The 19,714-nt window shown below is 41.8% G+C and overlaps 2 protein-coding genes across 3 annotated transcripts in view; one reads left to right on the top strand and one right to left on the bottom strand.

Moving 5' to 3' along the window:
- Positions 1–9,340, bottom strand: part of LOC148454914 (uncharacterized) — a 28,304-nt gene extending 18,964 nt beyond the window's left edge. For both annotated transcript variants that reach the window (XR_015873007.1, XM_088460097.1), the window contains exons 1-2: positions 9,260–9,340; positions 1,927–3,060 (exon numbers count right to left, since the gene is read on the bottom strand). Coding sequence is in view for 1 of the 2 variants with exons in the window: in XM_088460097.1 (XP_088316223.1) it covers positions 1,927–2,990 (1,064 nt within the window). In the remaining variant the exon portion in view is untranslated. The remainder of the gene's footprint in view (positions 1–1,926; positions 3,061–9,259) is intronic.
- A 78-nt stretch (positions 9,341–9,418) lies between these two features.
- LOC148454915 (THAP domain-containing protein 1 B-like) lies at positions 9,419–18,903 on the top strand. Its single transcript, XM_088460067.1, has 5 exons — positions 9,419–9,609; positions 13,063–13,185; positions 13,939–14,028; positions 14,487–14,682; positions 18,318–18,903. The coding sequence occupies exons 3-5, from the start codon at positions 13,949–13,951 to the stop codon at positions 18,606–18,608; spliced, it is 567 nt and encodes a 188-aa protein (XP_088316193.1). The 5' UTR covers positions 9,419–9,609; positions 13,063–13,185; positions 13,939–13,948; the 3' UTR covers positions 18,609–18,903.
- Positions 18,904–19,714: the final 811 nt, after the last annotated feature.

Raw genomic sequence — 19,714 nt, forward strand, 5'->3', positions numbered from 1 at the left:
GCCAGCATTATTTATACAGCGTGTTTTACTCACTATTGGCCCCAAAGTTTTTCTTATAACTTATAAAGTAATTGACATAAGTTAGTAAAATGTGACGGGAAACAGTCGGGAAGCCGATGGACGAAATCCCGACCGCCGGCTTCCCGACTGTATAATCCTGGCAAGGATTAAATTACAGGCGTCGAGATCCCGACGCCTGTAATTTTCCCTACGCCGGGAGCCCGACACCCGGCTTACCAATCGAAGGCGCAGGGGGGGGGGGGAGGGTTAGGTTTTGGGTTCCCGGGGGGGGGGGGAGGGGGACTTAGGCACCTCCCCCCCCCCCCCCCCCCCAAGGTTAGGTTTAGGCTAGGAGGAGGGGGGGTTAGGGTTAGGCACCCCCCATGGGGACTTAGGTTTAGCCGGCGGGGAAGGGGGAATTAGGGTTAGGCACCCCTAAGGGAGGGTTAGGGTTAGGGGGCGGTACAACATACTGAATCCAATGTGACACGGACATACCTTGGTTTATGAGAAACTTGAGGAAGTCCTAGCAAGTGTTGAAAGTTTTCACCATTAGCATCCAGGCCAGCTGTTCATGCATGCACAAAGTGAAGGCCAGCTGTTTACCACCCTAGTCAGCAGTGCAGCCCAAAATTCAAATAGGGGAGCCACACCAACTGCCAGTGAGGATGCCAATTAGTGAGGGTCCCCTATTTGAATTATGGACTACGCTGAAGCCCCACCTCTGGAATGCCAATTACTTTAAAATTTAAAAGAAAAACTCACATTATATCCCACCCTTTCATTTTCTCCTACTTTATTAGATGTCTGATATAACTTGTATAATAGCTTGTATAACGTGGTTTGTATTTTGGAATGCGCATGGCTTTTCGACATTCAGAATGTGGAACAGCACCTGGGCGACAGCGGTATGTTGAACCCGATGTGCAGGCTGCTGGAAGATTATATTCCAGTGGGCGTTTCTGACTAGTTGCATTGTTTGCTACCGTGTCAGGTAATACACAGCTTAGCAAGTGGATAAACATGATGATAATGCGTAATGTTTAAGGTTCTAAAACCAACACGGCGACAATACTGTACATCGCATAACCTCCATGTTGGTATGTCAGGTTCAACATACCACTGCTCCCCTTGTGCATGATGGCATCCTGATTGTCAATAAGCTAACTACAGCCCAGAATTTGTATTGTGCTGTGGTCAAAAGTAAAACATTGTAATATGTTACAGACATTTTGTTCATACTAAAGATGTTTGGTGTGCGCTCAAACAGGGCTGAGGGTCATATAAATGTGAGCAATGGTGCATACACACGGTCAGATAATCAGGACGATATAAACGATAACTATATAGTTTATTGTTTGATCGTTTGGATCGTCCTGTTTATTAGCCCCTTCCAAAGACCAAACGATGATCGATATCGATCATCGCCCGTGCATGCAGACCAACCTGGTCGATATCGACCAGGTTAGCCTGGTTACTATAGGAACCCTCGATGTAGGATGATCAGACAACGATATCTGATCGTTGTCTGATCTGACCATGTGTACGGGCCATAAGATCCACATCTGTTCTGCAGGCCATACATTTCGCAATCTCTGCAATGTCATGCACATATTGAAAGTTAATATGCTAGAGTATTAGGGTGGGTACACATTAGAACGATGTGTATCGTAGCTGATCCGCCTCCCAATTTCACGATATAGTGGTGGAACAGCTCCCCTGTCGCCGCATAGAAGCGTGCAATTGTACGTACACACTGTGCAATCCACACGATATCTTGTTCCATTTTGCCTCAAAACAACATATCATGCCGATATCATTCTAGTGTGTACCCACCCTTAAACTCCATACGGAATGTAGTAATAAATAGCAATCTACATGGATTTAACTTGGTGTACCAGATCATCACTGATATATGGCTCTCACCTGTAGTTGAACTGTTTATCACAAAAGCTACATTGGAGGATATTTACACCTGGATCATCTTGGTGATTAAGAAACTCAGAATAGGTCAATAGAAGTTCGCACTTGTCACATTTGTGTACAACTTCAGCAAGGTTTTCATCCCCATCCACCCTCTCCACCACACCACCACCTTGCAATCCAATTATAGTTGAATAAATCTTAGGTTTAATTGAATCTCCATGTAATCTCAACTCATTAAGTGCAATCGGTTCCAAACTATCAGGGGTGTCTGGCTCATCGCATAAATTAATGCAGATATCTGCAGCTTCATCATCTGCTTCCTCTGAAGAACCATCATTGTGAATTGTAATAGGCAACTGCCTTGAAAACCCAGAGCTAAGAAAGGAGGTCTCTCTAGGCTCATCCAAAGGGCTTTCTCTACCCGTCCTTCCGCTATTAGCAACTTGTTTATGCATAAAAAATCCAGGGTTTCGGACGACAAATGTTTCTTTGTAAAACGCAGGCCTTTTGTGCATCTTGGCTTTGTCTTTTAGCTGGGACACAGTCTCAAATGTTCTTCTGTCCTCACTATAGAGGTTGTTGTTGATGTTATCATCTTTGTTTCTTCTTAAAGACCGGCTCTCAACTTCCCGCAATTCTGGATTTTGGGCAGGAACATGATAGTCATCATCAGGGATGCAGATTTCTTCCTTTGGCGTACTGTTTGGTGGGCTGCTGGACACATTGACTACTTGAACAGTAAGTGGGAGGCTAACTTGTAACAGTTGAGCAGCCTGCATAAAGTCCTGTACATGACAAGTGGGGATTTTGTAGGTGTATATAAAATCCAGAAGATGGCTAAAACCCTCCAAGCTAACATTGTCGAGAACCAAGAACTGTTGTTGCTCATTTCGGCTTAGGGCTGCATAGAAGTATTCACTGCAAGCTGATAGAACATTTTTGTGAGCAAGGAATATTTTACCCTCCACCATCAAGGAGACATCACAAAAAAGACCCATTGATTTTTGTTCATTCAGTTTCTGAAGTATAGACCAACCATGGGCTTCTGGAGACATTTGATCCATCTTGTCTTCCTTGAAGTGGCAAGGGGAGGATTTAGTGCAACATCAAGCAGCTACAATCAAAGTGCTAGTCCTAATGAAAAAGAAAATATACAAATGACCTTGGTTTTCCACGTGCTTACAGATAACTACAGTTGTAAGAGTATGTTAACAAATACAAACAACTACTAATCACTTTAAACACAAAGTGGATATTTCTTCATTTTATTTATTGTTATTGACATATTTGTGTGTTCAAAAGCATTTTATGAACTCTTTAAACCTAAACAGTAAGAATAATGCTGGGTACACACTGTAAAGCAGGGGTGGGGAACCTTTTTAATATATATAACATTATTCGCGGACCCGGTGCAGGCCAAGCCACCTCCGTGTGACGTCACACAGGGGCAGGGCCACAATGGTCGGTGATTACAGAAATGCCCGGAGCATCCTGAGGATGCTCCGGGGAGCTGTAAGGGCAGCGGTGTGACCATCTGAAGTGTCCTAAGGATGCTCCAGGCGGCACTGCTGCATAGATTCTGGCTACAGGGTGCCATTCTAGGCACCCTGCTAGCCAGATGAGGCTAGCAGAAAAAAGCTCAGAGGGCCAGACCAAATGATTCCGGGGCCTTATTCGGCCCCCGGGCCTGAGGTTCCCCATCCCTGCTGTAAAGTAGGTAGTTTTTACAGCAGATGACCAATATATCCTTCAATGCATCTGGGAATGTGTGCACACGATATATTTGTGAATGACATTGTTCACAGATATACTGCGTCATCATGCAGCACAGTAGATACGAGATATATCGTGCACATTTGCTTGTGTCTACAGGTGACCGACTGAACCCCACACTGGCCGCAGGAAACTCAGATAATTACATCACAACTGGGTTGGCAAATTTACAAGGCTGCCCAGTTGTGATGTCTGGCCTGCTGCGTTGGTCAGGTGTGTACCCTGCATAATTCTTAAATGTTTGAGAACTTCTTTCACCTCTGAATAGCTACTGAATTTAAAGATATATTTAAAACCTAAAGACAAATGCAACCCCATCCATCAGAGATGATAGGCACCTTCTCAAATTCAACTTTGACAGGTAAATTGTTGGTTGTTGGGGGTTAAACTAAATACTTGCCTTTTAAAGCAAGTGATACCTCTGACATGGCTTCTTTTAGTCATGATGCCAAGTGATTAGTTAAATTAACAATATTGTTATGACATTATGTACTATCCAATATAACATATAGGGGGTGTGGTATGACATATTGACATTCAGACCATCAATACTGATATAATGTCCACATTATTAATGTTGACAGTCATAATGTCTACACACCTATTTTAGCCTAACCCTATTTGCAGCCTAACTCTAACATCATGTGTCCATATTAATAATGTCGACATTCTGAACAAACATGTTGACATTATGGGAACGCAGGCAGCGCCATCTCCAAACGGCCATATCATTGTCAATCATGCTGCAGCTTAGGGGGAAGTGCGTGCGAGTTCACAGGACCAATTCTGCACGTGTGCAGATTGTGTCATGCGCGGGTTTGCATACATCTCTGAATCAGACCCTCACTACCGCATCCCTTCCAGTCAACCGAAAATAATAATCTTCCTGTGCATATCTTAGGATCCACAATTTATTTTTAGTCCAGTTCTGAATCTACCACTAGAGCTGGGTACACATCATACAACGGTGCATTGGAGTAATATCATGCTGAAACAGGACTGGGCCTTCCCCAAACTGTCGCTACAGTTTTGGTAGAATGTCATTGGATACAGTAGCAATTACATTTCTCTCCACGACACCTTCAGACAGGAAGCTTCTGGCATTAGCCAAACCCAGATTTCCCTGTCCGACTGCAAGATAGTGATTTACCAGACGCTCCAGAGGTTTCCAATGCTCCAGACCAGTGTGCATGGACATACAAGGTATGTCCATGCACATCCTAATGTCAGCGCTGTCTCCATTCCTTGTCTGCAGAATAATCAGTGCCATCAGCATTCTGATAAGATGACAGTGTCAGTGAGTCACGAGTCCCAAGGAGTAGCAGAGTAATCCTTTACACTATGTGCCCTAATTATCTTGGAGGAGCTGATGACAGAGCAGTGCAGGGAGTTGTACTATATAAAATACACTATCCTGTACTATTTGGCGTAATATTAATTGGGAGCACTATGCTGTGGCATATTATGGTCATGAGGTTAGGGAGGTGAGAGAATATGATGGTATGGGGTAAGATCTGGTGGGTTATGAAATGTGGGGGGCTGTGGGGGACATGATGAGAGGGGGAATTGATAACATGAAAATAATGTTAGTCATGCCCCTGGGCGGTACAGAGTATCCCTAACTATATTTCCCTGGGTGCACACCCTAATTAAAGCAGAACTGCAATATCAGTAATGTGACAAAGATACAGTCTTGGTAACCCCCCTCACAGTCTCCAACCAGGATCGCATCCGGCTCAGACTCCTTTCAGACAGCGACTTATTCCCGCCTCAGCCTCGTCACTGGCTCTTCCTATGTTGTAAATGGGTCCCTGGTGGGATGTCCAATGTTACCCGTTTACACTGCACAGCGACTCGTGTAGACCCCCGGTTCAACCCTTGTAACCACTCGGGTTGATATGCCGTGTGTTTAAGGACCCTATTAACTAAGCAAAATCCCAGGTTGCTACGCGTTCAAGTGCAATAACCCAGGATTTTGCTTTTTGTCTGAAAGGGGTATTAGTGTGACATGGCTAGCTGCTTCCTGGATGAGCAGTAAGACTGAAAATCTACATTTGAGCTTTCGATTTCACTTGGTGGGAATACAAAAAATAAAGACAGATGAAAAACATTTAAGAAATATAAAGTAAACAAAATAATCATCATTGAAAAAATGCTTTATTTGCATAATAAAGCATTTTCAATAACGTTCTCATTATTGCCATCTTGAAATTTACCACAAAGCCTGGAAAACATATTATGCATTGGGAAGCTATGGCTGTTGGGCCAGCCGCATAACTTTTTGCCCTATGATAAATATGCCCGTAAATCTGTAAATGAAAAAATAGCTAATTACAGTTACGGATTACTCCTTTCCCTCTAAATCAGGGACGGGGAACCTCCTGCCCGGGGGCCTTATAAGGCCCTCAGAATCATTTGGTCTGGCCCTCTGAGCTTTTTCTGCTAACCTTATTTAGCTAGCAGGGTGCCTAGAATGGCACACTGCAGCCAGAATCAATGCAGTGCTGCCTGGAGCGTCCTTAGGATGCTTCAGATGGTCACACCGCTGCCCTAACAGCTCCTCGGAGCCTCCACAGGATGCTTCGGGCATTGCTGTAATCACAGGCAATTGGGCCCCGCCCCTCTGTGACATCATGTGGAGGGGGCATGGCCTAAGCCAGGCCCGCAAATAATGTTTTACATAACAAAATGGCCCTCGGCAGAAAAAAGGTTCCCCACCCCTGCTCTAAATATTCCATGATGCCCAATACAATAGGTAGCTTCCTCTAAATACTCCATGATGCCCAATACAATAGGTAGCTTCCTCTAAATACTCCATGATGCCCAATACAATAGGTAGCTTCCTCTAAAAACTCCATGATGCCCAATACAATAGGTAGCTTCCTCTAAAAACGCCATGATGCCCAATACAATAGGTAGCTTCCTCTAAAAACTCCATGATGCCCAATACAATAGGTAGCTTCACTTGTAATTTAGCTAGAGACACGTAGATAAAGACAGCTTCCTTGATAGTATATAATACTGCTCCTCCCCTTTCCCTATGACTTTGAGTGACGTCATAAGTGGTCTCTGAAAAATGAGTGCAAAATCTGGGCTGATTATTATTAATTATATCTCAATGGCAGCCATCACTCTAGGATGTACGCAAGCAATAAAACAGAGTTCTAGAAAGAAACTAAGCCACATATGTTCAGTCATCTCAATTCCAGAATAGTATGAAAGATTCCTGAGGATTTTTTCCCATGGAATAGTCTGAAATAACACCTTTCACCCTAATAAAGGAACAGGGACAATAGTTCTTACTTTGATTGGTTATGTAAACAGTCTTGCAAAGCCAATAATTCTGCTGCATCAAGTGGACTGTATAAAGACATTTCCCTTTGGATACTGACAATAGTCCACCCTGTATCAGTTTCTTATGATCTCCAATACCAATTGATCTTTAATGCAATGTGTTCATATGTCAACATATTGCTAAATTCTGCCTCCCACAGGTGTATAGAAGAACTGATTCTAACAACAGTCTTGGAGTGTTCTGATATTGCCTTTAAACAATAATGTTGAAAATGTAAAAGGGCTGTCTAGAGGTAGAAGAAATATTATACATATTGTACTTTCCTGGTTTATAGCTACTTGCATCTTTGAATTGCTGATGCAATGGAGAATGAAAATAGTTAGACCTTCTCTTCAGTAGCAATTAATTGGATTTCCCTCAAGAGGGCTTTTAGTATGGGGAAATTCAATTTTTACCTTGGAATTTAGCTCCCGGGTACGTGCCCGGGATCTGCTCACTAAGTCTCGCAATGACCACTATTTTCCAAGATAATGCTGCAGTTCCCGGAATAAGTACAAAACACGATGCAGCTGCCAGGTCACGACTAGCAACGAAGCCCTACTTACCATGGATTTCTGCTCACAAATCAGGTGGGTGCGAGCAGAAATCCGTGAAAATTGCAGCCTCAGGATTAGTCACGGGAATTGAATAGCTCTGTGCTATCCTTCTGTGCTAGCATTCTCCACCCCTTCTTTCCTCCATGCTATTACCCCCCCCCCTTCTGTCCTTCCTGCTATCCTTTTCCCCTCCTCCTGTCCTCCCTGCAATCCTTCTCCCCCAGTCCCACCTGCCTGCTATACTTTTTCCCTCCACCTCTGACATACCTGTAGTGGTGTTCAGAAGAGCCTTCTCTCAGGACGTTGTCGGGCCCAGGTGCAGTAGCTTTCAGTCACAAATTGGCTGGGAGTGAACAGCAAAGTAATGAGGTCACCCCACGGCACTCTCCCAGCCTGTCAGTGACAGAGAGCAGTCGCATCACAGAACTCCATCTATACTACTGCAGGAGACTGGCAGATGTGACCGCCATCAATAATGTACTGGAAGTAGCACACCCCTGCCACCCTGTCCAATCCACAGGGTGTCTGGAATCCCGTAATATCCAGGAATTATTTTCATTTAGAGTATTTTGGGACCCAAAAACTGTCCCAAGATCAAAAGTCCTACTTACCCCTTATTCAATGACTCTGCAAGAATACTTAAACAGAATACAATAGAAGTAATCGATCAGGTATAGAAGTGGACTATATGAAAACAGTTTGGTACAAACCTCAAAATTGGTCCGCTTGACATGAAATGACCCACACTAATTTGGAGATTTGCCTTGAGTGTCTATCAGCTATTTGGAGTCAAGTGTTAAACTCCATCTTGCTACTGGATGTGGTTCCTTCATATGCATGACCTTAGCATGTGTATTAGTGATAGTGAACGCTCAGAGCTGCTCTGAATCCCTTCTCGGTCTGCCCGGTCAATGCACGGCATTTCTTAAATGATGCGGTGCGTACACAACACCAGATTTTTTATTCTTTAACCAGATCTAATCCCAAAGGCCACAGAATAGTGCCAGTGCTGTCCTGTACTCTGCATGCATGTGTGTAGCTGGGACCTTAGAGAATTTAAGCCACTGCACTACAGAACATACCACTACCTTACCTACCTATGCTTAGAAGCATGGAAATAAAGCACAGGGGTAAAGGGAGTAGATGCAGTATATACCACCAGGGGGGAACTTTTTATTTACCGGTCTCTAGGTAACCAGAAGGGAAGCTTCCCATTGTAATGGCTGGCATGGATACTTGCAAGGGAGATACAACACTGTTTCCAGATAGAGAATGCGTTAAGTTTGTGGTTATTATAACTGTGTAGATAACTATTTTCATCCAGCAATGTACAGCAGTGACTAATTACACATCTCACTCACACTAATACACGCAAAATATACAATATCATTTAGGATGAAACAAATGCATTTTCAAAATGTGTTTACAAATCTTAATATCCTTCTATAGTAGTAGATATACAGTCATTATATCAATATATAATAGGATAATATGTGTATGAATTGCTCATTTCACTAAATGTTCATTTCAAGTCTCTCTGATAATGGTGCTCAATAGTGTAGTGCACCGGGCTACCCACATACGTATAATAATGGTGTACATACACCGCTATAGCCCGAGCCCCGCAACCCCAGTGCGCACACATAGCAGCAGGTCACACACTACTTACCGCTGGTCACTGTTCATTGCTGCCTCGTTTTCACTTCAGATCCAGTGACGTAAGCACCGAAAAAAAATGTCGACCGATCTGTTTTATGTAAATAAAGTTTTACGAAAAAAAAGGTTCCTGTAGAATTTGTCTTGGTGTCGTCATGCATATTCGGAACAACCGATTGGCTGTTGCAGTCATGTGACTTGATAACGCTACTACCATATCATTCGGATCGTTTTAGTTGATCTGCGGCGCCATTTTGGTACACCCTGACCCTCTGTTACAGCAGGGTCCCCCACATTTTGGTTATCACTTAAGGAAGAAAGGGACGGTGTCTGGACCAAACGTGAGACACTATTAGGACAGAGGTAGGTAAACAGGGTGATTATGCCTAGCAATTATGAAAGAGGCCATGTGTGCAGAATGTATGTAGTACTGGTTTTGAATTCAATGTATAATGGTGTTAATAAAGTAAATACAGCAATCTGTCTGTATGCGTGATAGATCTGGTGCTTGTGTGGTGTTCAATACGTTTTTGCAGATTGATACTTCCCTGTGTCTCAAGTCAAGGTACATGCTACCATACATAGGTGGGAATAGCTGTGAGAACCCTGTAAAAACCCTGTACCTTGTTATTATATTCATCAGTAAGGATAATGTATCAAACTGCACTTTAATAACATATTTTGCCTGATTAAATACTGAATATTGTAACGTATTTCATTGGAAAAACAATTAGATTTAATGGAGACCGGAAACGGGCAGAAGCAACTTTGCAGCAAAGCTGCTTTAACCCATGGCCCCCTTCGTGCTAGGGACCTGAAAGTGACGTGCAGTGAGGGCAGAAGTGCGCTTCCATACCCATAAATTCCACACTTCGGCCACAGAGGCTCGCTACGCTCTCCACAAGATTATATTCCCCCTGGATGGTAGGGAATGATGTTGGACAGTAACTGATGACATCAGGTTCCTCTCCGCTAGGGGAATTTAGACACTACCTTTAAACCCGTAGCAACTATTACAGTTCAAACTGTTGTTTTGGTAATAGAGTATAAAGTGTGATGGGAAACCCAGTATATCATTTAGACACTCCAAACTTCAAAAAAGGTCACACATTACTTTTACTTTCAAGACTTAAAAAAAAATTCCAACACCCCCCCCCCCCTCCCTCCTCAACCCAAAATGCCCCACATTTGCTCCATAGTTCTTCCACTTGCTTCAAAATAGCCCCTCATGCTATCTGTCCTCCATACAGTATGTTACGGAATGCCCTCCAATCCCGCCATACTTGCTTACTCTCCCACAACCCCGTATCTGCTCATGGTGAAGTGTGTGTGGTATGGGAGCTTTGTGCCACAAATTGCGGCATTAAGGGGTAGAGGGAGGGGCTGCTATGATGTGATCTCCCACACCTTTGAACACCCTCCAGTATCTCCCGGAGGGAATTAAAATGTTGGAAACTATGCATCCATATATATTCTGAAACTTTGTCCCAAAAGCAAATTTCAGTTAAATAATGCAAGTAGACCATATCTGCCACACCAACAATAATAATAATACTACTATTAGTGTGAGGGTTCAAGATGCGGAATCGATATCAATTACCGCCAGACACAAGTCTAGCAGTTCAAATCCCGACAGCGGCTGGCCGACATGGCTGAAAATCCCAATCGTCCCAAGGTAAGTATTAACTAACCTAACCTCCCCCCCCCTAACCCTAACCCTCCTTTGGGATGCCTAACCCTAATCCCCCCCTTCCCCTAGCCTAACCCTAACCTCCCAAGGGGGTGCTTAACCCTAAGTCCCCCCCGGGAGCCCTAAACCTAACCCTCCCCTCCTGCGGCTGTCCACAGCGGCGCCCGGCATCACTAGGCCCGTCATTTAACCCTCGCCGTGATAAAGCAGTCAGGAAGCCAGCTGTCGGGATTACGTCCGCCGACTGCATACCCAAGATGCAATCAGTCATTCAGAAGCAGCTGCTGTCCTCATCATCAGTGCTTATTTTGCACCAGAGTTTTGGCACTAAAATATTCTCCTCCTGGCAGGTATATAGACATATTTGCTGCAGTCTGGTAGTCTTTGACCACAGCCTTACTGTACACAGCCTAAACTTGAACATCTTCCCTCTCCCATTTCGCCTCTTTGTGTAAGGGGTTGTATGTGCCAGATGCAAAAAATTCTTCGTACGCGGAAGTGTACTTTTCTGTGCATGTGCGGTCCTAAAAAAAAACATAATTGACTCAAAAAGAAGCAGCTCACCTCCTATTTCACATTAGCCCCAATATTGCTAAACAAACCTATATTTGCATTTATTTTGTCTATATTGTTTGTCACTATTTTATGTATGTCACCACTATCCAACACTGTGGAGCACTGTTGTTGCCTTATCAACCAATGATGATAACTATATATGGAACATAAATTAAACATTTTCAGTGAAAAACTGTTCTTATTCTCTTGCCACTACAGTTATAGCAGTCTACATTTTATTTATTACAGTTTTCAAAGATATTGAACTTAAATAAATAAGTACACGCCTCCAGTAAATGTTATTTGGAGTTATGCTGGCTACACACTGGCAAAAATATTGGCAGATCAATTGATAGGCTAAATATATCTGGTGCCCATCGGCCAGTGTGTACCAGCTATATGTCTGTAAACTGCGTCGTTCAGTCATATCGCGTCGGCTCTGCTGCACAGGCTATGCCCAATATATCTGCAGATATTGAGTAGGAAATGGTATCTGGCGACAAATAGGCGCTAAGGAGCTACACTTTAGTGCTGCACTGTATCTGAAGGGTTACACCCCGTTAACCAGAAATAAATACCAATAACAGAATGTATAGAAACACTTCAATGCGCTTTGTCAAAAATTGCAATCACTGGGATAAAAATAATGAGCTGATATACTCTCCTTATCCAATCAGATTTTTCATAAGGTAGGTGTCCTTCCAATCATAGGAGGATTGTAGAGATGATAATCAGAACATATGTGGAGAGATAAGTATGGAAAACATAGTGCAATAAAACACAAAAATGTAATGTTTTCACATACATACAATAGTTACCAACATCCCAATAATAATTGGATATATCACACATATAAAGACATAAAAAATATAAAAAATCCAACGTTAGAAAAATCGGTGGAGCTTTACCAGATGCCCATAGATTAAAGGCATGTAGTAATAACGTAACAGGTTTCCGGATACCCCGACGAATCACCACTTCCTCTGAAACCACTGGATATGGATACCTCAATTTTACAAGTATGTCACACAATAGTCAACGCGTTTCGAGACTGGGTCTCTTCCTCAGGACACCTACCTTATGAAAAATCTGATTGGATAAGGAGAGTATATCAGCTCATTATTTTTATCCCAGTGATTGTAATATCTGCAGATATATTGGGGCATCGTGCTGTAAATACAAGCGGTCTCCCGACTGCCCGTACACTTGCTGCAGACACGCCATCCCGGCCAGAAGACATATGATGGTTGTTCAGTGTGTATGAATAGCCACTGCGGATCACTCCATCTGCAGATATACTGTATTTTCTTTTTTTATATGACATGAAAACCTATTTATTTATACTAACATGTTCCAGAACAGAAGTGTTACTTGTATTTTATATTTCATATTGCTAATGAATTCTCCTAAAGGGGGAAAAAATCTAAAAATCTTTGCATTATTTTACAGATGTCCAGAAAAAAATAAATCTGAATCGGTTTGCTTTTCTCCTAGAAATATATATGTTCTCCCTTTTTTTTGACGGGTGCTGTCACATATTTTGTCTTTCCCATTTAATGCTTGCTGAATAGATGGACAGACAACACACTGGATCTCTGACCTGCCATGTACTACCAGGCTCATCCAACAAAAACATCTAAAGAAAGAGAGCTGACTTTTTGGACCCTACAGAGGCAGCTATAAGTATATTACAGGTTAGTCCTTTTTCCTTTCTTTCTCTAGCATTAGACATATGGCATATCTGCAGTATATAAACAGCATTGCAAATGAACAGTCTTTTAGGAAGTCGTGCTCAACCATGCCTTCTTAAAGGTCTGTTCTTCCAAACCCATTGTGATAATCCTATTAATGTTGGCTATATGAAAATAACAAATATTAAGTAAAGCAAATTCAGCTAGGGGCAAATACTTCCCAACGCTAATTCTGTCCACTTATTGTAAATGAAGCTTACCCCACTTCACATATGTACAATTTTAATCCTATTCAAAACCATAATAGCTTTATTAACTGTGAATGAGGCCTGTAATGTTTAAAGGGATTCTAACCCTCTTCCGGATGAAGAAAAGTCATTAGCAGTCTCAACTACAATACAATGCATTGCTATTAAAGGAAAAGCTAAGGGTTGTACTGAGAAGCAGATATAAAGGGCTGTCCCACTAACCTTTACAGTAAAACTTAAACCTTATCAAAATCATGGATTGAAGAAATCATCAATTTAACTTTTAATAAGGAAATCCATCACTGGTTTCTACACCAAGTGCCGCCTGCAACATAAATATCTCAACTGCCACTCAAATGACCACAAGTAAATTGCACAACTCTTGTGAAATCAGTATTTAATTTTAGAAACGTCACATTTGCCTTTGTTATAAAGTCACATTACCTTTGCTTGTATATTAGTTATTTTCTTTGTATGATTTACATTATCTTTTCAATTGCCACTGCAGGTTGTTTTATATGGCATCTAGCATGCCCGCATGTGCTGCCATCAACTGCACAAGTAGGCAGACGCGTGGATGTGGAAAGTCGTTTCACCGGTAAGCATGATGGAGAAACAAAAGACTAGATAGAGCAGTGGTTCTCAAACTTTTTTCTGCCGTGACAACCACATATGTTGCACAAAATTTTAAATTTCTAAAAATAAATGTAAATGAACCTTATTGTACCCAAAGCACAAACTCCCAGCAGTTCTTCACTTATCACACACTGTCGCCACCCCTCCACTGTCTTTCCATTGTATTTTACTTACCTCAGAATTCCTTTCCTCTTAGTATCCCCTCCTACTGAGTCTGTGCCTGCCTGATCCCGGCTCCTCTTTGTGACAGATGTTATGATGCTAGGGGGCGTGTGGGACTTGTTTGAAAGCAGACTCTCTTGCTCTGCTGATTGGCTGCAGCATGTCCGGCAGGACCCAGCTTTTTTTTTTTTTCCTCTTGCGTGACACACCAGGGACCAACTTGTGAACATCAATGTCACATGATAAATCTCTTTCTAGGTTTCCACATGGACGACCAGAAATTCTGAAAAAATGGGTTATGAACATGCAACGTGATACATTTAAACCATCCTCCAAGGCAGTGCTGTGCTCTGACCATTTTGAGGAGTACTGTTTTGACCGAACGGGTCAGACCATTCGACTGAGGGTAGATGCTGTGCCAACCGTTTTTGCTTTTCCTGGGAAAATGAGGAAGGTCTGTAGTTGTTTTGTTTCATTTTGAACCCAAACACATGTTGTAATTACACCAAGCTACATAAATACATTACGATGATAAATTGATTTTATATTTATACGTTTTCTGTAAGCTATATCTGGCAAGCATATGCTTTTTTGCTTCTTTAAGTTGCATATGCTATTTGCATACATTTATGTATGCTATTTCTTCGTTATCTTGATTTAGCCTTATTTGCAGCTTAATCTTGTGCTTGAGGGGGGACATCATAAATGTTTTTATTACTAGTAGTTATGTGAGTATGTGTGACACTTTTTGCTCTTTAATAGGGTATTGTTTGAACTTCTCTGTCAAATTGCAAACTTGATGCTATTAAAAGTATATACCACAGGCTCGAATCTTGTGGAAACGTTCTATTATGGAGTGAAAATAGTCAGGTGCTCACCGCACAAAGAGGAATGCCTTCAGAAATGCAAGCTTTCCACTACTTTTCCTCCTTTTGATGATTGCAATATGGAAATGAAATAAGTTTTTTCTTCTTCAGGGTCCATAGGGAACCACAGGGATATACCATGGGGTAATGTGGTTGGAGAGATCCAGGCACCAAACAGTTAAAACTTTCAGCTACCAGGATGCCTCGGGTCCTCCTCCATATATACCCCAGCCACAGACCTTCAGTTATTCGTTTGGTGCGGGAGGACTCAGACACACCTTGGTAACGGGACTGCTCAGGCAGTCCTAAGCAGATTCATGCCAATGCCATACACTGCTACTCCTCCCATCTACTTATACAACAAATGCTGTTCCACTAATCCATGCAATATCTGGATGCATCTGTACAAATTGGGGATGCCCACAAGGTAGCAGTGATTTTGTTTTTTGTAAATTACCTCCAGCCTCTTTCTTTGGGCTGATACATCGGTTTTCTTCTTATATTCAAACTTTCTGCAAAGGTGCATATTCTTTCTTACATATTCAATAGTCTATTGCAGATAAAAGGGGGGAAGCTGATGCACACTCAAAGTACTAAGAATAATAAATATCAAAAATATATAATAAACTATCAATTAACATGGTGTTGTATAGAGATTCTTAGTACATGTTTGGGCAAAGATGTTTGCCCACCCACCACTTCACGGTGACCTCATCAGGTGGGTCCCTAACATCCCTAATACTGACCCATTGTATAAATGTAATACATATATTCTATATTCAATAGTCTGCAAGTTAATGTATTTAAATTATGGCACCATTTTTATCATTTTTCTTTTTCCATAAATCATAATGTTTTTGATCTTAAAAGAACGGTTAGGCCGTAGGTGAATTACAATGTAGTTGATATTACGTAATGATGAGGTCTTATTGCTATTGTCACTTTTCCAAATTTGGTACCTTTGTGTGGGCTTAGATATATTTTTACAATAGTTCCTAAAAAGAATGCGTTTGCACAAATGTGGAAAGGATAATTTTGACATCTGAGGAATATGTTGCTTCATTATAAGAGCTGTATTTTTCTCTTGCATAGAGTGTGATATCACAGCTAACACCCACATCAGTAAGCTCCAGTCACACATCTCATGGGTGGAGGGGCAACTTACCTGTTTAGTAGTAAACTGTAAGAATCTTCCTTGATGGTCCATCGTCTCTGGACATCTCACAACATATAATGCCTGCCTTACATGGAGCTTTGTTGGGACTGTTCTTTGATCCACCAGTCTCCTGCTTAAAATGTGACATACGCCTTATGCAAATGTGGCATATTATGTCTACAGCATAATGTTGACATTCATAATATCAACCTGTTGACAATGTCGACACTGACCTAATGTCGACATTGTGAATGTCAACAATAGTATTTTACATGTAAACCTTTTACATATAAACCTAACTCTGAGGCTATCCCTAACCATAATTGCAACCTAAAGGCCCCCACACACTGTACGATATTATGCACGATCTGCCCGTTTTCGATGCATCAGAGCGTGCATAATATGTGCACATCATGAATGTCCACTCACGATGACGAAGTGTGTACCCGGCGGCTCGTTCATCGTCTCGTCAGATTTTCCCTGCTGCAGAAAAGATCTGTCGATCTCATCCACTACCCTGCGGCATATCATTCAGTGTATATGCCTGAATGATATGTTGTTCGGATCTGCATGATGCTGCATGCACGGATCAGGGAGATTCTTGATGCATGCATCAAGACACAGATGCCCGCACGGATCAGTGCGATCCGTACGGCAAGCACCTGTGATAAAAGACACAGATGCATGCATGGATGGATCAGTGAGTTCCCCTGTATTATCCATAACCAGCACCAAACTCTTTCTTGTCGGGGGAGTAATGCCACAACTAGGGGAACCCTTTCACCGGGTTCCCCAGCCAAAGCATTACCCCCTGACCGCTAGTCAGTCCAGGCAGGGGATCCCTAAGGAGTTGCCGCCCCCCCCAAAAGAAAATAAAGGGGTTCCCGTCTCCAGGGCACACCAGGCCTAGGCTGATAGCCCGGGGCCATCTCCTGCACCCCTGGAGCAGTAGATGCTGGGTTGATAATGTAGTATAATTTTAAAAAGTTAAAAATATTGTCTTTTGCAGTAGAACTACATGTCCCAGCAAACATTATTTATTACCAGTTATTTTATATAGCGCACACATATATTCCGCAGCACTTTACAGAGAATATTTGGCCATTCACATCAGTCCCTGTCTCAGTGGAGCTTACAATCTATGTTCCCTACCACATGCTCACACACATACACACTAGGGTTATTTTTTTTTTTTTTTTTTTTTTTTTTTGGGGAGCCAATTACCTACCAGTATATTTTTTGGAATGTGGGAGGAAACCGGAGTACCCGGAGAAAACCCACGCAAGCACAGAGAGAATATACAAACTCCACACAGTTAGGGCCGTAGTGGGAATTGAACCCACGACCTCAGTGCTGTGAGACAGTAGTCCTAACCATTACACCGTCTGTGCTGCCCGCATGCTGGTACTTGGAGAACCACAAGTACCAGCATGTGGGGCATTATGGGCCAGCTGGTACCTGTAGTTCCACTGCAAAATAAATATTAAAATAAAAACTGTACACACACAACGCGAAAGTACAAGTTTATTAACACATGAATTCACACTCCCTATCACTTATACCTAGTATCCCTGAAGCCTATCATGTCCACTTCTTCAAGTAGTAATCCACGGGTACCTGTAACTTTAAGTTATTGTTACACTTTTTTTTTCTCGCACAGATGCATGCATCACTGATCTCCCTGATCTATGCATAGATCTGTCGGCTATTGTGCATGATCTAATGATATGCAAATCATTAGTTCGTGCACGACAGATCTTGTGTCACATCGTGCAACTTTTGCTGCACACCGTGTCCTGGAGTAACGGGGAGCTGCTGGGGAGAGTTCAAGGTAAATTGCTCACTATATTGCATTGTTGAGCACATCGTTCCGTGTGTAGGCACCTTAACTGTAAAATCATGTGTCGACATTCTGGCTGTCAACATTCTGAATGTGGACATAATGACTACATACCTCCTTAAACCATAACTGAGGTTAGAGGTTCTCTATTAGTAATAATTTCAACCATGTGTGGTGATGCTACTGTTCAGCACTAATTCAGCATTTAATGTGTTTATTGCTTTCAGGATAGGAAGTCACAAACCTCTGCTCCAATGTTCGTAGACGTTGATGATCATTTTTCCTTTCCACCGCCGTCATTACCAGAACAAGCACCTACACCAGAGCCAGCTGACAAACGTGTCACCGTGGAACATGACTATTGTATCACAGACAGCCCAAAGGCTCTAAAAAAGAAGCTTGATGAAGCTTTATGCAGCCTTCACAATGTGAAAAGGAGGCTGAAGATCACACAGCAAAAGTTCAGAAGGCTAAAATTCAAGGTTCAGTCGCTTGATTTAACTGATGATCCTGTGTAGAGACAGTTATGTTTTTTATTATTATGATGTAATTTCTATGTATAAGTGCTTTGATACGCCTGCTTCAGCTGTATCTATATGTATTTGTTGAAATGAGCTCAGTAATCAGACTATGTACATACAGAGTTTTATACTTTTAGCAATGCTCCCACATTGTGTTTTGGATGACCTTCCCTGAATGTGTATGAAAAGAATAAGGAATAATGTACTATAAGTACAGTGGTCCCTCTCATTTATATCTCCACCATTAAGTTGTGCGTTAAATGTACGTATTAAATTGTATCCCCTTCCCTAATTGGTTTCATTTTGATCAGAGTTCCAAGCTGGAAATTGCGGTTATGTAATTGCTGTTCCAAGATAATCAAGAGCACAGATATTATTGTTCATCACAGTATGATTAAAGGCACATTAACTACATGTTTAAAATTACTGATAGAATTTCTCTAATGCCAGTGGTAAAAGTAATAAATTGCAGAACTGTCCACACACTTATGGAGCATACACACGGTCAGATTTGTCAGATGAACGATTTGACCAACGATTTGAACTATGAACGATTTTTGACAGCATTAAAATGAATGGAATCGTCCACATCCGATGTCAGATATCGTTATCTGACCATCGGGAACGCTCATCGTTCAGAAATGTCAGATTTTCATTCAGATATGAACGATTTTTTAAATCGTTATCGTTAGATCTGAAGAAAAATCTGACCGTGTGTATGCACCATTACACTTGCAGCCACAGTATCTTATCACAATCTGAGATGCCTGAGCAATAACAAAGTTAGTAACCGAACCAAATGAATACGTTGTATATTATACAGAATTGACCATCAAATCCTGTCTGTGGTGTACTAAATTATTGAAAAAATTAATAGTATTTTGAATTCCTTATTAGGGTATTTAATAGTCAGGAGGTGCTCCTGGAATAGTAATTGCAATGCAACTAGTTGGATTGGAAAACGTTCCAAACCAAAAGGAAATTCTCTTTTCAGTACTCGCAGTCCTAGAATCTTATTGATAACTAAAATTAAACAACTTTTGAACAAGTAGTGCAAAACGTGCGGCAGGTTTACTACAGGTCATCGCACAGATCCCCTCACT

The sequence above is a fragment of the Taudactylus pleione genome, unplaced genomic scaffold (assembly GCF_031769625.1).
Source record: "Taudactylus pleione unplaced genomic scaffold, aTauple2 ptg000967l, whole genome shotgun sequence".
NCBI classification, from domain to species: Eukaryota; Metazoa; Chordata; class Amphibia; order Anura; family Myobatrachidae; genus Taudactylus; species Taudactylus pleione.

Coding starts and splice junctions, on each gene's coding strand:
- LOC148454915 (XM_088460067.1), top strand. CDS start 13,949: ATGGCATCTAGCATGCCCGCATGTGCTGCCATCAACTGCACAAGTAGG. Junction 14,029..14,486: donor TGTGGAAAGTCGTTTCACCG/GTAAGCATGATG, acceptor ATCTCTTTCTAG/GTTTCCACATGGACGACCAG. Junction 14,683..18,317: donor TTCCTGGGAAAATGAGGAAG/GTCTGTAGTTGT, acceptor TATTGCTTTCAG/GATAGGAAGTCACAAACCTC.